This window comes from Capricornis sumatraensis, chromosome 3 (assembly GCF_032405125.1).
Source record: "Capricornis sumatraensis isolate serow.1 chromosome 3, serow.2, whole genome shotgun sequence".
Lineage (NCBI taxonomy): Eukaryota > Metazoa > Chordata > Mammalia > Artiodactyla > Bovidae > Capricornis > Capricornis sumatraensis.
The window spans coordinates 178,700,616-178,719,292 of record NC_091071.1 but is presented as its reverse complement, the minus strand read 5'-3'; the positions used below and the strand labels follow the sequence as shown (position 1 = coordinate 178,719,292).

General features: G+C 53.7%; 1 protein-coding gene across 1 annotated transcript in view; it reads left to right on the top strand.

Annotated features, from left to right (window-relative positions):
- IGSF21 (immunoglobin superfamily member 21) overlaps positions 1-18,677 on the top strand; it is a 274,518-nt gene that overhangs the window by 115,555 nt on the left and 140,286 nt on the right. Inside the window, exon 2 of the mRNA XM_068969274.1 lies at positions 10,108-10,220. Within this exon, the coding sequence (XP_068825375.1) occupies positions 10,108-10,220 (113 nt within the window). The remainder of the gene's footprint in view (positions 1-10,107; positions 10,221-18,677) is intronic.

Here is an 18,677-nt window from a genome sequence, read left to right as displayed (position 1 = left end):
CAATAACTGACATTTAAAGACTCACTGGATAGACTCAGTAACAGGATAGGGCGGACAGGAAAAAGCCAGCAGACTTGAAATAGCTCAGTAGGAATGATCCAATCTGAACAACAGAAAAAGAAAAAGGATTGAGACACACGCACAACACACATACACATGAAGCCTCTGCTCAGAGACACACGTACACACACATGAAGCCTCTGCTCACGTGGAGCTTGCAACCCAGGTGGGTACTGGATGCGGGGGTGAGGGTAAGATGTCAGCAGATGATCAACAAATAAATATATATCCGGTAATCATAAATATTTTAAAAAGAGAAGCGCAGGGTAGAGAGTTAGAGAATGACAAGGATACAATTTTATATAGACAGGATGATTAGAAAAGGATTCTCCACGGCAGGGGCATTTGAGCAGAGGAAGCATTGAGGTCTTGAGCCACGTGAGCGTCTGAGGAGAGATTGTTCTGAGAGGTGGGAGCAGCAGGTGCAAAGGCCCTGGGGTAGGGATGAGCTCAGAGGAGTGGTGCTGAGCTCAGAGGATGAGCTCGGAGATACAGAAAGACTTTCTCATGATCACACAGAACCAGCCTTGGCAAGAAGGTCCTTTGTTCTGAACCCACCACTCTTCCTGTGTGTGGAGTGAAGGAAGCAGAGGGCGAGGGGAACTGGAATCAGAGGGATGGGCAGGGGTGAAGGTGGGCACAGAGAGGCCAGCTGGGACTCAGGGCAATAGGCCAGCAGCTTCCCCAGTGGCTCAGCAGTAAAGAACCCTCTAGCAATGAAGGAGCCGTGGGAGACACGGGCTTGATCCCTGGGTCGGGAAGATCCCCTGGAGGAGGACACGGCTACCCACTCCAGTATTCTTGCCTGGAGAATCCCATGGACAGGGGAGCCTGGCGGGCTCCATGGGGTTGCAAAGAGCCAGGCATGACTGCAGCAGCTTAGCACGTATGCACACAACCCGTCTGCTGCAAGGTACCTGGTTACCTCTGCTGACAGGCAGACGACAGGAGAAGAGAGGGAGGCAGGACCCCAGCTCAGCACAGTGTTCCAGGAGAGACAGGACACTGTTCAGACGCAGCAGCAGCTCTGGCCCCGGCCCTGAGCCTGCCAGCTCCCGCAGTCGCCTTGCCTAGATGGCACCCACGTTCCTGCCCCAGGGCCCTGCGGGCCCAGCAAGTGCTGCTGGGCCTGGATTCTGCAGCCTGTACCCGTGGCTCCCGCCTCCTGTGGCCTCTGCTCTACCCTCCGGGCTGTCTGTTGACCCCCTTGTTATGTCTCGTATCCTACCATCCCCGATGGGACGGCCACTCACCACGAGGGGCTTCCCGCCTGACCTCTCTGAGGAGCCTTAGAGGACGCTCTCAGATGGCGTCAACATCAGCCCAAGCGGATGTGGTCAAACAGGCAGGTTCAGAAGGCACCTGGGGTCACGGCCCCTTCGGCTGGGGCTGCCTCGGACCACAGGGATGAGGCGCTTCTGAGAAGGCCCTCCTGGGGACAGCACCTGCTCTCATTACGGAACAGTCTAGAGGGTGGGCAGAATTAATTCGTCTCTTCTTTCAGCACCTGCGCAGGTCTGGGGACTGCTCTGGCCACACAGGTGTCACAGATAGAGACAGCTGGCCCTGCGCACGGAGAACATACAATGAACACATCATCGCAGGAACTTCAAGTGTCCTAAGTGGTCAGAAGGGAGGGGTGGTCGGGGGGACTGCGATGACCTGGGGAGTCAAGCAGAGCTTTCTTGTGGAAGTGAGACCTGCGACTCCTTGAAGGATGAGCAAGAGTGAGGCCTGTGCTGGGCCTGGAGAGGAGTCAGAGTCCATATGTGATGGAGAGCAGACACAGTCGGGCCTGGCTGGGCCGCGAGATCCAGGCCTGGGCCAGCTCACCTCACTCTCCATGGCCCGGCCTCCCTTTCTGTGGAGCGACGGGAAGCTCTGGAGGCCCTTTCCGAGGCCAGGGAGCACATTTTAAAGAACGCACACTGGCTGCTGCTGTGGAGGAGGATTGAAGGGCATCCGTGGAGGCAGGAAGCCCAAGACAAACCCTATCTCACAAGCTACGTCTTAAGTGGCGCCCACATCTAGCAAACATTTAGTTTTAGCATTGAAAGCACTTGTCCCAGGAAACCCCTCAGTCCTGGGCAGACTGATATAATCACCTGATATAATTCATGCCTCTTTTCACTAAATCACAGCGGGCCTGTGCCCCTCCCACGGAAGCCCTCCCTGACTGCCCTCCACCCTTGAGGCCAGACATAAGCCAGCCCTCTGGATATATCCCCCACCCCGAGTTGGGAAAAGGGAGGGGCGCAATGCTGGGATGCCTCGAGGCGGGTTTCCGGATAGAGGAGCCGTTTGTCACCACCCCATTGGGAGGGTGCCTGATTCCTAAATATTGCCTGCGATTTTGCTAAATGTGTCTTAACGGGAGCGGCATAAATGCTGTCAGAGATAGAGGGCGAGAGTGATGGTCCCGTTCAGGATAATGAACTGCTTAGTTAAGATGAATCCGTTTCCACTTCTGATCTTGCATCTCGATACCGTGCTTGGTGGGGGCCGGGGGTGGGGTGTGGAGGCTCATGCATCAAGGCTGATTGGTGGCAAGTTTAATGCCGAGAAAGACAGAGCTCCGTCTTTAGCTGCTTCACGGACAAGTTCATGTCTCAGAGAAATGGAGACGCGTCGTATATGCCATGATGGTGTCAGGATTTGAGCTCAGTGAACGTCTGACGTGGGACTGATCAGAGCTGGAAGACCCAAAAAATACAGTTTACCCCTCATTTTGCAGATGAGAAAAAACAGGCCCAGAGAGAGGGGCGGCTCACCTGAGGTCCCAGAGCCGGCGGGCCTCACAGCGGAGCCCACAATTCATCTCTCGTGCTTGTTCCGCCGGATCCGCTGCCTCCTGGCGGCTGCGTGGACCCATCTCTCCCATCCCTGCCCTTCCCACCCGTCCGGGAGCTTGATTCAGTGATCCTGGCAGAAGGGGGCTCTTTTTTCGCCTATGCATGATTTTATTTATTTTTTAGTTAAAAAAAAATTTGAAGTATAGTTGATTTACGACGTTGTGTTTATTTTCTGCTGAACAGCAAAGTGACTCAGCGACACACGCACACACACACACACACACACACACACACTCTCCTCCGTGTCCTTTTCCATTCTGGTCCGTCACAGGGTGTTGAATGCAGTTTTCTGGGCTGCACAGTAGGGCCTTCTTGCTTATCCATCCCGTCTGCAGTCTGCAATAGCTCGCCTCTGCTAATCCCAAATTCCCTCCCCTCCCCTCCCTGCCCTCACCCCCCGCAGCCACACGTCTGTTCTCTGCACAGAGCGGGGCTCCTGGGGGCTCCTCTCCTCAGCCTGTCTTCCACTTCATGGGGAGGACTCCTCGTGGGTCTCCTGGCTCTGACCGCAGCCCGGATGGGACACCTGGGTGAAAGGGTCAGCCCTGAACCTTCTCCCACTCTCTGACTAGCTTCCACATGTCAGATCCCACTCTTCCCACTTCCATCCAGGGACCGCCCTTCCTGGACAGTGGGGACTGGGTGGGAACAGGGATCTGGTGGAGGCTCAGGGGTGCCCCGCTGTGGGCAGGGGTCATGATGAGCAAACTCTGAAAACATGCTTCACTGCCGGGGTCCAGCCCCGGTGGATCCAGGGAATTCGAAGGGTGGACGGCGTTGGCGTGGAAAGACTTGTTTATTGATTGATATAAGATTAGATTAAGAAACTATAGTGTAGTAGGAGAATTAAGTGGAGAAAGAGGGCTGAATAGGTTGGTTTATGCAGAAGACCAATAAAATTCCAGACAAGGAATTTGCACCATCTACGTTGGGCCACCGGCGCTCGCTTGAATATCTAAGGGTGCCTCGCCTTAGGCTCCCTTTCGAGCGGGTCTTAACAGCCAGGGCAAGTAAGTAGACTTGGCGGGCCTCCACGCCCCAGAAGGGAATTCAGCCTGAAATTAAACTAAAGAGCAGAGGGAGGGAAAGAGAGAGAAGAAGAGAGAGAGAGAGACACGGGGCGGGGGGGGGGGGGGGGGGGGGGGGGAGCCAGATTCCCAAGAAACCAGGCCGAGAGACTAGTTCGAGAAACTGGTCCGAGAAGCTGGTCCCATCCTTTATTGTTCAGAAGGCCTTTTATACTTTTGATAAAATATGGAGATCAATGGGTAACACAAAATTATGTAGCGTTCGCAGCCCAGACTCTTTCTATACATCATTTTGTATACAAAAGGTCTCAGGTGATTTACATTATCTTCTGGCCAAGAGGCTTGTTAACTTTTTGGCTCTCTTCCTTAATGAATGTTAATTTTGTTTCCCCTGAGGTGTTTTTCTTTAATCTACATCTTAAAGCGCTAGAGTTACATCTCTATAGAACAAAGGCACAGTGGGTTATAACAAAGAAGGTACTTAACGCAAAGATCTAATGTTGCTAATACCAGGTCTACTACTTGTTTTTCTATATACCAACTATATCTAAAAATAAAGGATATGAAAATTCAGCAGCAAGCATTGACTCAACAAATGAAACTTTTAATCAGTCCTATTCTAAAGATTTTGACTCTTCGGAAGCCCCTACATTCCTAGGATGTTTTCAGCTTCCTGTGCCTCCTGCGGTCAGGAGGCCTCAAACAATCACACGCGCAGCTGTACGAGTCCTGCAGGCAGGCTAGAAAGCCATCAGAGGTTTTTTTGGATTGAAACACTCTTTCAAATGCAGAAGACTAAAGCCCTGAATTGACTTTTCCCAGAGAATGTCAGAAGAGTGGAAAAGCAGAGCACAAAAGCCGGCAGATTTTTGTTGGGGTGCATGCTTAGGAATTTCCAGAGGGGCCCCTGAAGTCTGAGCACGCCTTGCGTATGTCAGCTTCCTTCCTCATGACCTTGTCACGGGCGGGATTCCTCACACTGGCTCCCGGCACTTCACCATGTGGGACATCAACATTACTCATGGGGAAACTGAGTCCTTAGCAGCCACAAAACCTGCCTGGTGATGACTGAGTCGTGGGGTGAGTAACTTGAACCAGATAACTGACTTCAAACTTGCTGAAAGTCTGTGGGTAGGAGAAGCAAAGGAAGTGGGGAGGGTATTTTCAGAAAAAGAACGAAAGCGGGGTCTTCAGAAGGTGATGAAAACCTGTGAAATAGGAGCTGAAGGAAGGTTTGCTGGACCTAGAGAACTTTCGCTGTGGTTTTCTCTTGCAAGAAAATTCCTTGGCCATGAACCATCGCTCTTCCCTCTCCAGCGTGTGTCTGTTTGGGAAGGTGATTCTCACCTGTGACCCAGGTGTTGACGGGTAATACAATCCTCGCCTGGTACATAGGTCAGAAAGTCACCCTGCCACCTGCTCTTCCCTCCCTTCCCAGCCCTGATCCTGCCTCCAGACCCAACAGTTAGAGCCCACGTGTTGCCTGAGGCTTGTCCTGGCCTTGGCTAGGAAAGCTCCAGAGAGCCCAACTTCGTGGTAAGGCTCTCAAGCCTGGAGGGAACGGGGCCCCCCATCCGTCGCTGGGGCCTGCCCCCACCCCAGACCACTGTGTCTGCAGTCTCCATCTCTCCCTGTCATCTTCCCCACCCTGAAGGCTAGGCTTCTGCTGAAGATGCAGTCAACGCAACGGTCAATCACAGGCGAGCCCCAGCATCTTCACGAGACCTGCGAGTTTCATGACTCCTCTGGGCGGTAGCAAAGGAAAGACTGGCCTCAGAGTCGGACAGATCTGGGTCCAAACCCCAGCTTTGCTGCTTCCCTGGCAGCAGTACTGAGCCGGGCCCTGCATCCCTCTGGCCTGCCGTTCTTCCTTTGAGGCAGAGAAGTCGTATTCACCGGGTGGTGTGAGGACCGAGATTGCCTGCCCAGAAGGAAGCTCAGAAAGCAGCACTCATATGCTTATTTCAGTACTCCACTGATATTAATGGAACTCACTTTCCAGAAGGAGAGGCAGATGTGCAAACAGACAGTCCCCCTCCCGTGTGACACACGCGGGAACCGCGGCATCTTACAAGGAAGGCGCAGGCAGGCTGCCGCAGGAGCCGGCGGAAAAGTGGGAGGGATGTTTCTGGGAAATCCAGAAAATGCCATGTGCCCAGGGAAGGAGGTTTTAATCCTTAGAACTGAGACCTTCTGCCTCTTCTGTGGCCTAGCCCTACCCCTCCTCTGCCCCAGCCGCTCCCAGGGGGTCCAAGAAGAGGAGGGTCCTCAGCTGGGGGCGATTCACCCCCATCCCCCACCCTCTGTGACTTCAAGGAAGGAAACTTCAGGAGTGGGAGCCACAGTCACTTCCTGAGGGCAGCGTTTGCTAGTGTTTGCTCCAGAGGACTCCGGCAGGGCAGGGACTTGGGGTCCTGCAGGGGAAGTAAACGCCTCCTTAAATCCAGCACCCTAGGCGCCTCACTTGCCCCACCCTCATCCTGGTCCTGTGAGATGCTCAGTCTCCGATGGTCTTCAGAGGACACAATGGTACAAAAAGGTTCCCACCACTGCCTGCTTGGCGAATCACAAGCACACTCCAATCTCAGGGCCTTTGCACGTGTGGCGGCTTCTGTCTGCAGCGTTCGCTCCCTAGAATCACACACGGCTCACACTTTCCTTTACTCTGGCCCTTTCCGAAAGGCCTCCGGGGTTGCACCCTGTCCAGATCGACCCTTCTGCCATTACTCTCCTTTGCTTTACGCTGATTCTCTTTTCTTCATTACGCTGGGCACATTTCCCATCATTTGGCCCTTTGGCTATTGTCTCTTCTGCTGGAACGTCAGCAGGATGTGCCTATTCTCATTATTGTATCCCTAGTGTCTGGCATAGTACCAGGCAGTGAACGTTGTTCAGTTGCTGAGTCGTGTCCGACTCTTGGCAGCCCCATGGACTGCAGCCCTCCAGGCTTCCCTGTCTTTCGCTTTTTCCCAGAGTTTGCTCTAACGTCCCTTGAGTCAGTGATGCCATCCAACCATCTCATCCCCATCTCATCTCATCCTCTCCTGGGATCAGAGCCAGGAGACCCACGAGGAATCCTCTCCATGAAGCTGAGGACAGGCTGAAGAGAGGCCCCCCAAGAGCCCCGCTCTGTGCAGAGAACAGACTTGTGGCTGCTGGGGGGCAGGGGCGGGGAGGGGAGGGAAGTTGGGATTAGCAGAGGCGAGCTATTGCGGACGGGATGGATAAGCAAGAAGGCCCTACTGTGCAGCCCAGGGAACTACATTCAACACCCTGTGACGGACCAGAATGGAAAAGAACACAGAGGAGAATGTGTGCGTGTGTGTGTGTGTGTGTGTGTGTGTGTATGTGTGTGTGTCTGAGTCACTTTGCTGTACAGCAAAAATGAGGGGAATGAGTCGCTTCCTTCTCCCGCCTTCAATCTTTCCCAGCATCAGGGTCTTTTCCTGATGAGCTGGCTCTCCGCATCAGGTGGCCAAAGTATTGGAGCTTCAGCTTCAGCATCAGTCCTTCCCATGAATACTCAAGGTTGATCTCCTTTAGGATGGACTGGAAGTGAATCGATTCTCAATAAAAACCAGCGCTTCCACCATTTCCTCCAATGCCCACTGGACTTACGCCTGTGATTCCCTCAGGGCTCGCCAGGAAACGGTGACCCTGCAAGTTGGCATCCCCCCACCGGCCCGCCTCACACGCACACACCATCTGTACCCACCTTGGGCTGGCTGGAAGGTTTATGCATCTGAGAATCTGTCCTTTCTGTCTCCTTCCTGTGGGAAGGACCATTCTCTTATCTTGAGCTCCTCAGCCATCTGGACAAATGATGCTCATCTCAGTTGTAGTTCCAAAAGTGAGACATGCCCCCCACCCAGGGTTAAGGCAGCCCTACTGGAAAGGTGGGCATTGGGTCAGGCTGGGACCCATACAGAAGGGGGTCAGGTCCTCGTCTCCTGTCGCACGCCCTCCCCCCAGCAACACACCCTTGTTGTTGTGTTGGATGGGAAGTGTTTGCCAGCCCACCCTCACTGTGTCCATCGTTAGCTGTGTGTAGCATGGCAGAATGGCAGTCATAATAGAATCAGAAGGTCTGGGTCTGAATCCCAGCTCTGCCACTTATAGCTACATGATCTTGGCAGGTTACTTAGACTCTCTATTTCCGTGTGGGAAGTCGGACTAATCCTAGGTCCTCTCTCTTAGGATTGTCATGACAATTAGGTGAGTGAGTGTGTATTAAGCACAGAGTCCGGTGGCTGGCACAGAACGGGTGCCGTGGAAATGGGAACCACTATTACTGTATCACACTTGGCTTGCGCCAGGGTCCTCCCTCCCCTTGGGGTTCATCCTCCGGCAGGCGACCTCCTTGTTTGTCACGGTTTGGCACCTGCGGGGCTTGGGGGTGTCGCTGAGCATCCAGGCTGGGTCAGGTTTCCCCTCTCCCCTTCCCTAGCCCCTCACTGTTACCTGTCATCCCCCTGGTCCAGTGGGGTTGTGTTGTGAATCTGCCCCACCACTGTCCATTCCCAGAGAGCAAGGCAATGCTCAAGCCACTCTGCTTCCTGGATACGGCCCAGGGCCTGCTCAGAGCAGGTGGGAACACAGTCTGGGGCAGAATAAACGAGGAGAGAAGGGGACAGAAGACAGGCCTTCCTTCCAGTTAGCTCGGTCACTGCTCTCGCGGGTCATGTGTTCTCTGGGGCTCCTTGTGAGCCTGACCTTTGGTCTAAGTTAGAGGCCACCTGGGGTGGGCCCCAACTTCACTCCCTTGCCCTGGGCATTGGGAACTGAAGCTTCGGACCACACCGGTCAAGTCTGCCTCCAGCTTCCAAATTGATCCCCTCGAGGTCGATTCTTTTTTTTTTCTGCAGAATGTTGTAACCATTAACTTCCAGGCAGGGGTCAGACCCCTGGGCCCCATCTGCTCAGGTCGCCTGCACAATTGAGATCCCTGAGCCCATTCTGGCTAGTTTTCTCATTAAGACAATCGGATTGGATTGATCCATTAGATCAATGGTTGGATATCAACCGGCAGGAAGCCAATCCCATGAGCCTGGATGATCAGCCCAAGAATGAGATCGCCTGGCAAGCTGGAGTGGGTTCCTTGCCCTCACAATGGGGCTCTGGGAGGCAGACGGGGGGTCAGAGGACTCAGCAGGCTGGACTTTGGTGAGGAGGCATCAGTGTTGCCTGGCTGTGTCTATCAGAAGAGCCCCTGCTCCTGGGAGCTGGGCAGGGATTCCGGGGACAGCTGGTGTGTGAGAAACACCATCTGTGCTTTTGGACAATCGAGACTCCTTCCCAGGCCATCAGCCCGTCACACTCCCACCACCCCCACCCCCACCGTGGCCCAGGGTTGCAAGGTGTGTGTGATGGGGGTTGGGGGTTCAGGAAGCAAAGCAGCAGCTTCCCAGGTCTCTGTTCCTCTCTCACCAGGAGAAATTTTCTGAGGCTGGAAATGCAGAAGTACCTAGAACACCAAATCGGCATTCCAGGGTCTGGGTGCATGGGATGCTGATGGGGTTTAAGGGTTGGCTAAGGGACCCCTATTCAAATAGGTTTGGAAACACTAGTGTTAGCTGCCTGTCTGACCCATTGCGACCTCATGGACTGTAGCCGGCCAGGCTCCTCTGTCCATGGAATTCTCCAGGCAAGAATATTGGAGTGGGTAGCCATTCCCTTCTCCAGGGCATCTTCCCAACCCAGAAGTCGAACCTGGGTCTCCTGCATTGCAGGCAGATTCTTTACCATTGGAGCCTCATGGAAGCCCTCGGAAATGTATCCCAGCCTGTTCATTTCCTACAGAGCTGACGCGCGTCACAGCTTTCTAAAAGAAGTGGGGAGGAGTAGTGCTGGATGGAAGGTCTGGGACATCCGACAGAAATACACTGAAGCGTTTCCTCCAGGAGTCAGCAGGGCCTGCTTTCACGGGACAGTTCATCCCAAGAAGCGTCTGCAGGGTTGATGGGATCCCTGGGCGCCAGGGAGGTTCTCAGAAAGGGAAGCACCAGTGAGGAGGAAGTGAGGTGGGCGAGCGCCACTCACGTCCCCTCTCACGTGGACTCCAGTGCAGACAGCGCCACCTGCAGCCGGGGAGGCCCCCTCACCCCACCAGGGCGCCAGCCCTCCGGGTCAGCCCACACCCTCACCACCCTCTCCCCTTTCCTCCACAGGCTACTTGACTGTCAACATTGAGCCTCTCCCGCCCGTGGTGGCTGGTGATGCCGTGACCTTGAAGTGTAACTTCAAGACCGATGGCCGCATGCGTGAGATCGTGTGGTACCGGGTAAGTCCCCTCTGCGGTCCGCCCCGCCCCATGCCTCTGACCAGGATGGGGGTGGAGTCCCCGGAGCCTCTCTGGAGACCCCCGTGGGATCGGCGATGCCCTCAGCCCTCACCAGCCCTGAGCTGTCCTGTGCCCTCTGCCTGACCCTCCTTTGATGAATCCCTCCGTAAAGATCCCTCTGCCCAGTCTTCCCTTCGGACCTCAGAGTCTATCTTGTCCTGGCATCTTTGATGTCCTAACACGCCCTTATCCTCAGGAAACCCTCTGCGACCCGAGTACTAGTTACTAACACCGAATGCACTGACTGCAGGGTAATTAAAGAACGCTGAAGGGTGAAATTTGGGGCATGAGGATTCGGGTAATGCTTTTGGCAGAGGAGAGAGAACAGGACAGCTTCCTGCCTTCTTAAAAATCAAATTACAGATGTAGTCTGCCTTCTAATCTGATTACACATAGGACTGGTGTCTGGCACCAAGGTCTAAGGAGATCTGAGAAGGGATGTTGATAAAGATGAGCAGATGCCCTTCTGCCCAGGGCCCTGTGTTGGCAACAGGAGAACCAGCTTGGGGTCTTGGGAGCAAGTGTTGGCCTTTGTAACCACCGAGACACGTATCTGTGTGTGTGGACCGGGCATCCCGGCCTGGTCTTGCTTTGCCACGTGGAAGTCGAGGCTGTCTGGGCTCCGGAGAAGCTCGAGTTGGCGTTGACTTTCTTGCCATGTGGCGCCCAGCTGTACATAGAACAGGGTGCTGCCATCTTGGGTTGGGTGGAGAGCTCCCCTTCTATGAGCTACAACAGGGGTTGGCAAACCCTCTGGTGAAGCCCAGATAGTAAACATCTTCCTCTCTGAGGCCGTATGGTTTCTGTTGCAACCACCCAGTTCTTGCTCCAGTGCAGATGCAGCCACAGACAGCATGTCGATGGAACGGCATGGCAGTGTTTCCGTGAAATGTTACTTACGGACACTTGAATTTCGTGTAATTTTCACGTGTCGCACAGTCTCCTCCTTTCTTATTTTTTCAACCATTGAAAAAGGTAAAACACCACTCTGGGCTCATGGGTCACACAAAAACAGGCTGCAGGCTGCATTGGCCCACCAGCCACAGTTTGCCAGCCGCTGATCAAAACCCGACCTTCTCCAACCTCTGCTGAGTTGTGTTGCCCTTTCTTCAAAGTGAAACCAATGGGTGATACAGTCAAGGGGAATTGCTCTGGGGGTAGGGGGTATGGCGTGGAGAGGGGGTGGGAGGTGGGGGCTGGGCGGGCACGGGTGGGTGATCAGGCATCTGGAAGCGGTTCCTGAGCTCCTTCAAGCCACTGCCACCCCCGCGGTGCGCAGTGCAAGGAAACCCAGCGTCAGAGGATCCTGCTGGGGAGGCCTCGCCATCCGAGCCATCACTCAGAACTGGGCGCCTAGCCTCCTTGCTGTCGGTCCAGCCTTGCTCTGAACCATCCTCTCCTTACTGTGCCTTCTTGCGCTGTCTGCCTTTGAGTCATTCTTTTCCGATCGCTGTGGTTACGCTGGGTGCTGTGACCTGGGTTCCTTTTAAGCAACATCATTGTTCTCCATCTTAGCCTTGTAGCCCTCTCCCGTTTAGAATCACTCCGAGGACCCTCCACCCAAGCTCACAGCCTCCCGGAACCCACAGGTGTGAATCTGACATTTGATTCCCCGGAGGGCCCCAGCTTCAGGTGAGGTTTCCTTCCTGGAGACATCGCTGGGGCCTAGAGAAAGTCAAGGCATAAATGTTAAATAGTGCCGCGAACCGCATCACTAAGAGGCGTATTTACATGATACGGGAACCGCTTGGCTGACACACGCTGTGAGCGTCTCATTAGCACCTGGCAGAGGGCTGCGATAAATTAACTCCGCTCGCTGCCGACGATGGCACTGCGTCTCTGCCCCGACCTTCCGTGGAGTGAAGGGTAGCGAGAGGCCTGCCCGGCTGGCAGAGAGAAACGCGGAGACCCAATGGGAACAATAGGGGTGAAGACGGGAGGCGTCTTGGAAACAGGAAAATACCAGTAGGCATCTCATTGCTCCCCCGTCCCTTGGAGCAGCTATCTTCGCTCTTGTTTGAAATCGAATGTTCCTGCATCAGTGGTGAAAATCTCCCTGCAGAGGTGGCTGCCAGGGTGCGGCCAACGGCAGTGCCAGGCCCAGGTGTGGGGAACCACGAGCAGCCTCCCACGTGGCTCACCTGTGCGCGCTCTGAAAACCGGGGATGCCCAGGTTCCAGTGCAGACAGAGACACCCCCTTCCCCCTTCCCGTTCTCTACTCCAATGCTGAGCACCCCCAACTCCGTTCACCACGCGCACCCCACCTCCATCTCGGCTTGTGATCCCATCGACTGCTTTAAAAATCATTTATGTCTCTTATGGGTGTCGGGCCCTGCCTATCAGGCTATGGGAGGCTGCACTGATTAATTTATTTTATTTCGTTTCATATTCTTTGACCTGAAAGCGTCTCGAATTGGGGTGGGGTGGGGGTGGGGTGGTTGCAGATGTATGCAAATCACATGCAAATCGCGCACTGAAGCCAAGTGCCCGGGCCCATCCGATTCCGTGGAGTGCGGAAGCAGGCTCCGCCGATGGGGTACTGTCCTGGGGACCCGGGGAGCCCTGCATGCCTGTCTGTGGCGGTGGGGTTGGGGCAGAGGGCGGGACAGGAGCAGACCCCGGGAGCAGCTCCACGCGGCCAGTCCTCTCCTTCCTGCTGCCGCTCTGGCCTCCCCTCACCCGCCACCTCCTTTCCCAAGGAGCCGGCCGAATGGCCAGAGCTGACCACGCTGGGGGCTCCGGGAGCCGAGACCAAGGCGGGGCTGCGGGAGGGACTGGGAGAAGCCTCAGTGGAAGCCCCGGTCTCCTTCCTGGGCCGGATCCCCCCAGGCAAGCCCCAGAGCTTCATTCCCCCCTCCCCTGCTCCCACCCCGAAACAGGGGGCTGCCCAGCGTTGCTTGTTTTGTTTGCTTTCTGTACGTGTGTTTGCTTCCCTCCCCAGCTTCCTCTGCCCATCCTCCATGAATGAGCTCACAGAGCCCGCCTTGGAAGGAGATGAATAGATTACACAGGCCCGGCCAGCGCTGTGTCTCCAAGCCCTTTAGCCAGGAAAAGCAGGTCATTGTGATGAGGCTGCCTCTGCACGCTTGGCCCAGTGGGCGCAAAATGACCCAAAACGTGTGTCCCGTCTAGCAGCCTCCCCTCTGGTCCTAAAGGCATGAGCTTAGCAATGGGGTCATCCTAAGCTTTCAGAAGTGCAGCGAATGCATTGGATTACTTGGGTAAATTGGGGGAGCTGATGGAGTGGTGTGAAGCAAAAGGGATCCTTCCCTCAGGCTCAACAAGACCTCTGGCTCAGCATTTGGGGAAAGTCTTGGCTTATGGAGCCCTTAGGGCTGGAGTAGGTGAGCAGGGATATAGGAGGAGGTGGCGAGGGCCTGCACCTTGGACGCTTTGCCTCAAGGTCGAGCCAAATTATAGACAAAGGTGGTGAAACTCTAGAAGAGACTCAAGAAAGTGCACATAATCGGAGCCCCTGGATCTGTGCTGTCCGCTGTGGCAGCCGCTTGTCACATGTCGCTATTTACAGTTAAGTTCAACTAAATCAGGTTAAATTGGAAGTTCATTTCCTCAGTCAGACTTGCCACATGTGATCAGTGGCCGCCGCATTGGGCGGATCAGGTGCAGAACATTTCCGTCACCACGTACCGTTCTGTTGGACAGCCTGCTGTAGATGATTGAGGAAAATGTCATGGCCCCTCCTTGGAATATCCTGTACTTCCCTGATAAGAGGGAAAGGGGCTGCTCTTTGAGCCAGCTCTCTAGGCAAACTCACCCTACAGTGAGTTTCAAAACCAGCGAGTTGTATTTGCTGTGTTCCTCCCCATCACTGGACTGCAGGGGACAAGGGGACAGAGCTAAGATTATCATTCTCAAAGGACATCTTTGAAAACAGAGAGGACATCAGGGACATTTTCAGGCCCCTGAGGAGCTGGTATCATGGTCATCTCCCCACGTTTTCTCCACTGTTGTGTGGGTCTCCCTCCCAGATTTGAGCTTCTCAGTCTTCTCCAGAGCTTGGGCACATAGCTTTACTTTTACCTGCAAAATACACAGTGGCTAATAGGGTAAGGCTGTATATCGTCACCCTGCTTATTCAACTTCTATGCAGAGTACATCATGAGAAACGCTGGGCTGGAAGAAGCACAAGCTGGAATCTAGATTGCCAGGAGAAATATCAATAACCTCAGATATGCAGATGACACCACCCTTATGGCAGAAAGTGAAGAGGAACTAAAGAGCCTCTTGATGAAAGTGAAAGAGGAGAGTGAAAAAGTTGGCTTAAAGCTCAACATTCAGAAAACTAAGGTCATGGCATCTGGTCCCATCACTTCATGAGAAATAGATGAGGAAATAGTGGAAACAGTGTCAGACTTTATTTTTTGGGGCTCCAAAATCACTGCAGATGGTGATTGCAGCCATGAAATTAAAAGATGCTTACTCCTTTGAAGGAAAGTTATGACCAACCTAGATAGCATATTCAAAAGCAGAGACATTCCTTTGCCAACAAGGGTCCGTCTAGTCAAGGCTATGGTTTTTCCAGTGGTCATGTATGGATGTGAGAGCTGGACTGTGAAAAAAGCTGAGTGCCGAAGAATGGGTGCTTTTGAACTGTGGTGTTGGAGAAGACTCTTGAGTGTCCCTTGGACTGCAAGGAGATCCAACCAGTCCATTCTGAAGGAGATCAGCCCTGGGATTTCTTTGGAAGGAATGATGCTAAAGCTGAAACTCCAGTCCTTTGGCCACCTCATATGAAGAGTTGACTCATTGGGAAAGACTCTGATGCTGGGAGGGATTGGGGGCAGGAGGAGAAGGGGACGACCAAGGATGAGATGGCTGGATGGCATCACCGACTCGATGGACATGAGTCTGAGTGAACTCTGGGAGTTGGTGATGGACAGGGAGGCCTGGTGTGCTGCAATTCATGGGGTCGCAAACAGTCGGAGACGACTGAGCGACTGAACTGAACTGAATAGGGTAAGGGTGCAATGCCACCCTTGGCCAATGAGAGGCTGTCACCTTACAAGCAACCGATTTTAGCATTAAGATTGGACCTGGTTCTAGAACAGGGCTACCCTGTTAACCCCTGACTCAGAGGTTAAAGTGTCTGCGTGCAATGTGGGAGACCTGGGTTCAATCCCTGGGTCGGGAAGATCCCCTGGAGAAGGAAATGGCAACCCACTATAGTATTCTTGCCTGGAGAACCCCATGGATGGAGAAGCCTGGTGGGCTACAGTCCATGGGGTCACAAAGAGTCGAACACGACTGAGCGACTTAACCTCCACTTTCACTTTGGTTCTAGAACACAGCGCGTCCCTGATAGCTCAGCTGGTAAAGAATCTGCCTGCAGTGCAGGAGACCCCCTGGAGAAGGGATGGGCTACCCACTCCAGTAGTCCTGGGCTTCCCTTGTGGGTCAGCTGTAAATAATCTGCCCACAATGCGGGAGACCTGGGTTCGATCCCTGGGTGGGGAAGATGCCCTGGAGAAGGGGAAGGCTACCCACTCCAGTATTCTGGCCTGGAGAATCCCATGGACTGTAGTCCATGGGGTCTCAAAGAGTCAGACACGACTGCGCGACTTTCACTTCACTCTAGAAAACAAATGATAAATATCGTCCTCTTCTTAGTCATTTCTATCCATTTATACCTGAACTTGGAGACTCATTCAGTGAGTCTGCTAACACTGATCTGAGTGAGTAGCATTGTTGAACGCTTACTCCATGCCAGGCATTGGACTGAGGGCCTTACAGACATGGCTACATTTCATCTGAGGCTTCCCTGTGGCTCAGCTGGTAAAGAATCTGCCTGCAATGCAAGAGACCCAGGTTCGATTCCTGGGTCAGGAAGATCCCCTGGAAAAGGGAATGGCTACTCATCTCAGTATCCTTGCCCGGAGAATTCCATGGACAGAGGAGCCTGGCGGGCTATAGTCTGTGGGGTCGCAAAGAGTCAGACATGACTGAGCGAGTAACACTTCCTTAACATTTCATTTTCGCGCTGACACTGAGGCTGGTGGTATTGTTAAGCCTGTTTTTCAGAGGAAGACACTGAGGCCATCCGAAAAGGCTACGTCTTGGCTCATGCTGCCCCTTCCCTGGCTTCTGGAGGAAGTTCTAGACACTTCCTCCTCTGTGATTCCTCTCTGGGGGTCGGGGGTGTCTGCACTCCAACTTGTATCTCGTTAGGTCCAAACACCTGTCTGTCCACTGGACCATGAGCATCCTGATCACAAAGGCCCCGTCTTTTCCCCACTACATCCACAACGCTTAATGGAGAGCTGTCTCAGTCAATATTTGTTACACGAGTAGATATTAGAGGTGGAAATACACATTTTGACAGACCATGCCACATAGCCCACTTCCGTATCAGGTGGGATTTTGTGTCCAGCTGATCGTATCTGTCTGCTCGGGGATTGAGTGTGAGTCTTTGTATCCTCAGGGGCCTTTGTGGAGTGTGGGGTTGAGGGGAAAGGAACATTTCTTATTCGGGAATGCTGTCTAAACTCATTTACTTGGAGGTCACCTGCCCGGCAGGCAAAGCCAAAGGTCTGTTACTATCATAGAAATCCATTAAACAACCACAGAGAATCCTGGGAATTTAACCTTTCACAGCAGTTTTATTTTATCGTCTTTCTTTTGTTTCGTCTCTTTCCTTCACGATTTGTTCCCCAGAGCTGCGCTGGGCCCAGGTTATGATGCCGCAGTAAGAGCGCCATGAAGCTAGATAGGGGGGCGATCTACCGAGAGTGACGCCGCCGCCACTCTCAGAAGCCCCTTATCGCGCCTCCCCAACCTGGTGGGGAGTGTGCGCCTGGGCATTTGTTTAGTGGGCAGAGATGCCTCCTCCACGATGCTGCTTGGCCGGGGTGAGGTCCTGCTCTGGGGCTGCCTCTGCAGTGTGGGTTTATGGCTGCTCTGAGCCATTAGAGAAAGGATTAAGCCCGGAGGCTGGGCACATGACTTCGGGCAGTGACCTAACCTTTCTGCTTTAGAAACCTCATCTGAAATTGGGCATGAAACCACCTACATTGCAGGCATAAACGAGATAATGTCTGCAACTAAACAAGCCCAGTCCCTTTTATTCCACCCAACAAAAGCTTATGGGAACGGTTCAATAAACGGTCACCATTTGTCCTCTCGTGTCTCTTGGTAACAAGGGATCCAGAGAGAGAAGGTGTTGTGGGAGAACCGCCATGATGAGACTCCTGAGTTCCATCCTACCACCCGCCTTGCCAACAAAGATGGGCAGAGGTGATCCTTAAAGCTGGTGCCCTCTTTGTTGCTATATGGGTACGCTGGTGAACTCACTGGACTTAATTCTTGGAAATGTTATCATATGGCTTAACCGTTTCAGTGGATCTGAGCTTCCCTGGTGGCTCAGCTGGTAAAGAATCCGCCTGCAATGTGGGAGACCTGGGTTCGATCCCTGGGTGGGGAAGATCCCCTGGCGAAGGGAAAGGCCACCCACTCCAGTATCCTGGCCTGGAGAAATCCATGGACTGTACAGTCCACAGTCCATGGGGCGGCAAAGAGTCAGACAGGACCGAGCGACTCTCACTCTCACTTGCTCTCCCTGAAACAAGACGCTGCTTCGGAACGGCTTGGCTGGCGTGGGCTCTCTGTCAGGCTCCGTCCTTGCCAATGTTTTGTCGTCTGAAACAAAATGGAAAATGATGATTATAAAGGGTCATTACAGTCCGATGATATCACAAGGGCAGAAAGGCAGGTGTACTCCTGGTGATGAGTGGAGACCAGGGCCCAAGTCCCAGAGGACTGGGCTGCATCACTCCTTGGCCCCTCTGGCTTGGAGCCCAGCCTGGCAGCCACTCAGTCTGGCTGCTCCTTGTTACCCTCCTCTCAGGTCTTACAGATCCGAGGTCTGGGGGAGGGAGGGATCAAGGAAGACACGAAGCCGTCTTCACCGCGCCAGGGTTAGGCTGGCTGAGCTGCCTCGTCCAGGTCTCCATCCTTCCCCCTGACCTCCCAAAGGGGCAGGCTTTTCCTGATGAGGAAGGTACCATACCTAATTCTGTCACACCAGTCACATAAGAGGAAAGAGGAAGCACCAGAGAGAAGGCCCACCAAAGGGCAACTGATTATAGGATAAACGCAATGACAGAGAGAGGAAGCAAGCGTGTTCCGAGTCTCGTTCCATTGCAGTCTTTGAATTCCACCCTCAACCATAGATTGGATCTGTCCTGAAGCCCCTATCAGACATCTACTCCGTGGGGTGGAGTGAATGGGAGCTCCCTCTAGAGGTCACGGAGTGAATTGCTACTCTTGCAGCCCCGATGCTTGGTCTTGAAGGGAAGTTCGGTTGCAAAGGAGCAGGAGCTGTCCATTCTGCCCTTTAGAATTTTCAGAGGGGCTAGCGACCCACTCCAGTACTCTTGCCT